General features: G+C 42.6%; 1 protein-coding gene across 1 annotated transcript; it reads right to left on the bottom strand.

Moving 5' to 3' along the window:
* LOC118478172 (alpha-(1,3)-fucosyltransferase 4-like) lies at nucleotides 1-1,561 on the bottom strand. Its single transcript, XM_035971196.1, has 3 exons — nucleotides 1,519-1,561; nucleotides 484-888; nucleotides 1-397 (listed from the first exon to the last, which is right to left on the bottom strand). The coding sequence occupies exons 1-3, from the start codon at nucleotides 1,559-1,561 to the stop codon at nucleotides 27-29; spliced, it is 819 nt and encodes a 272-aa protein (XP_035827089.1). The 3' UTR covers nucleotides 1-26.
* Between the last annotated feature and the right edge of the window lie 1,570 nt (nucleotides 1,562-3,131).

Below are 3,131 nucleotides of genomic sequence, written 5' to 3'. Positions count from 1 at the left end.
CCAATGACCTCGGAAGATAGATCTTCTCATTTATTCTGGTGACTGCTGTAAAGTTCGTGACCATCATAACATTTTGCGCGCCTGAACCACTCCTTGATATCTGGTATAATGTTTGGGTATTTCTCCACATTCCACAAGCGATGACACAAATGGCAAAAGGATAAAGCCTCGTATCGAAATTCAGAGAAAACATCATCAGCTAAAAGATAGTCCTCATATAGCGAGAAATATTCGTCTTTTGCTTGAAGCATTTTCAAATATTCATCATCGTGCGAATCCAGATACAAAATTCGCTCGGCTAATTCCTTTGGGGAATCGAAATCTGCTGTATTGAGGAATGTCCCTTTCGGAGCGATATTTGAGTACTCGTTGATACCTCTTGCCACGACTATCAGATCTAAATTAAAGAACTTGAAGAATTTTTCGGTAATGTAATCATCACAAAAACCACTTTCAAAAGATAAATGAACTTATATCGCTTGCCAAGTTTGGCACTACACTCGCGATCGTGTTGTCTTGGGCATCTCTTTATACCACCACTGCCGACTACATCAACAGGCAGATACTGTTGCAGTTTTCTCACGTATCTGTTTCGATCCGACATGCTGTTCATATTGGATACAACCCAAGCGACAAGACCGGCCTTTTCAGCCAAGATGGTGGTATAATTTCTGCTGATCGGATGGCGTCGTTTCCGGATGAGCCCGTAGTAGCTTGAAATATCTGAATCGAAGCGGTAAGACAAGGTCCAGTTGAAGAAGTCTGCCCAGCCAGGCGTGTCCAGGCTAGCCCCTGTATGCCAATGCTGAGTGGTCGGAGCTTCGATCTGGTACAGAACCGTCACTTGATCAGGGCGGCGAATGGGTGGACTGCCAAACACGTACTGTTCTGAAAAACAGTTATGTGAAAATAAACAAAATGTACATACATTTATTTTTTTTAATAGGCATGGGAACAAAATGGTCAAGGGTGTCATTTTGAGCGTAACTGAGCTAGTTGGGCTTTTCTGAAGTTTCGTCGGATTATATCAAGAGCAAATATAATTATGGGTTTCCATTACAAGGGGATTCAGAAAAGTGATGTTTTAAATGGTAGCCTACTAAACGGAAAACAAGAAACGAGGTAGAGAGAGAGAGGGGGGGGGACAAACAGACGGACAGACTGACAATTGTAAACTGAAATCCAGCATTTACCATTTACTAACATAGCGGCACTTTTGCTCTCATAGCGTCTGTCTGACGTAATCAAACAAGGGAAATCTGGACACACCCTCAGCGGCTGAGGACAAGGGATGGGGCGAGCTGTAGCTTTATCCTGCCACCACAGGATGATCTTCCTATCTGTCTCTTTCCCAAGTTTAGAAATTGCTGTCTTTTGTGCCTCCAAATGATACCTTTCCATCTTTTCCTGGTCTTCAAGAAAAAACATTTCGGGAACAAAAGGTACATAGGACTCAAACTCTGAGGAGTACAGTAGACTATCTCCGGGTTCGAGAAACGGAAAACGGCGATACTGTACCCCGTTTTCCCACAGAACTTCCTCCCCTGTTTCTGTGACACATGGTATTAAACCATACCTGGTCATAATAAGATTTGACCTTTGCTCCAAATAGAGGTCAAGGTTATTCAAGGCCATAGCTTTGTGCGCGGGGATGTAAGGCTGCACACTCGCTGACGAAAGCGATCCGTTTAAAATGGACATGGAATCGCGAACGTCTCGCAAGCTGAGGCTTGAGCAAAGAGTTTTGCCAACAACGTAGCTTGTAGCGCTGATGTTTCCTCGTGACAACATCTGATTCTTCCGGAATGATGACGTGGGTGGTGACTGGCATCTGACTGGTGCAGGACCTCGGAAAGTATCGCCGAGCAGCATCAAAGTAGATGATAGGACTGTGAGAGCTAGCAAGACTTTCCACCTCCTCAATGAAGTTCGAGTTCTGAGAAGGTATCTTCTGAACAAAAGCATGCTAGTTGGACGTCCGCTCTCCCTCTGTAACAGTCTGTTGAGGGAATGGTATCAGTTAGAGCTAGCGAGTTTCCTAGGGCTCCTACCAATGTTCCACTTTCTCTTCCTCTTCACCAAAGTCACGTTAGTCCTCCTCCTCCTTCCTCCTCCTCCTCCTCCTCCTCATAACCATCATGTCTATCTCTACCACTTTCTATCTCACTCTCCTCCCCCTCAGCGTCTTTCAAAAAGCATACACAAACAATACTTTAATTATATGACAAAAAAGAAAAAGAGAAGAGCGGAGAGACGGTGGGCATGTTTTTTACATGCACAGTAAATGAAACTTAACTGCCACATTGGCCTATGCATATTATGGTGTGGCCTTTGCCGCAGATATGGATCATCCATCCTACAATGTTAATTTTGTTTGCTTTACTGACTGTTAGAAAGAAGAAATGTGAGATGCTGTTACTACGCTTATTTTTGGTTGCCACTAATAAGGCAGAAAAGACCTTTTATGTCCTTCGAATACGACACTACAACTGCGAACAATATCCAATACATGAAAAAGCAAATTATGGAGTTTATCTAAGTTTTAAATGTCAAACTTTTAAAACAAAGATCTAAACTCCATAATTGCCTTTTCCTGTATAAAAACAGCTTCAACATAAATCAATCATGCATCACATTACCGAAATAATGGATAGTCGCTGACGCTGATGCTTGCCACTTTCATCACATCAAACAATAATTGACAGCTATTCAGAACACTTGATGCACGTCCATATAGACTGCTCGGCATTCAAAGGCACAGCCAAGGCGTGATTTGGAATACTTATTTACTCACATATGGAAGTTCAAATGATATCTTTGCAGCCTTAGGAGAAAAATACTGCAACTTTGATGCAGAAATGATGGCAGTTTAAAAGCATTGTACCATCTCCGCACAGTTTTTGACATTCATCCTGACAAAGCAAAGTGTATTGTCATTCTACTGACTTACTATCAGTCCTGCAAGCAGTAGAAAATGACCATCTTCTAAATCAAGACCAGGCATGTATACTGTTTGGCTCCCACCACCTGGTGGTATCACCATATGGTGTCAATGTGGTGATGCAGTGGATTCCCGAAATCTCAGATACGTCTGGAAATTACTGCAGACTTATTTGCCTAAAGGGAGTCAA

The sequence above is a fragment of the Aplysia californica genome, unplaced genomic scaffold (genome assembly GCF_000002075.1).
Source record: "Aplysia californica isolate F4 #8 unplaced genomic scaffold, AplCal3.0 scaffold00391, whole genome shotgun sequence".
NCBI lineage: Eukaryota > Metazoa > Mollusca > Gastropoda > Aplysiida > Aplysiidae > Aplysia > Aplysia californica.
The sequence above is the reverse complement of the archived record's forward strand: the minus strand, read 5'-3'. Positions and strand labels throughout refer to the sequence as shown.

Coding starts and splice junctions, on each gene's coding strand:
- LOC118478172 (XM_035971196.1), bottom strand. CDS start 1,561: ATGTGTCACAGAAACAGGGGAGGAAGTTCTGTGGGAAAACGGG. Junction 889..1,518: donor AAGTTCTGTGGGAAAACGGG/GTACAGTATCGC, acceptor ACTGTTTTTCAG/AACAGTACGTGTTTGGCAGT. Junction 398..483: donor CGAGTGTAGTGCCAAACTTG/GCAAGCGATATA, acceptor TCTTTAATTTAG/ATCTGATAGTCGTGGCAAGA.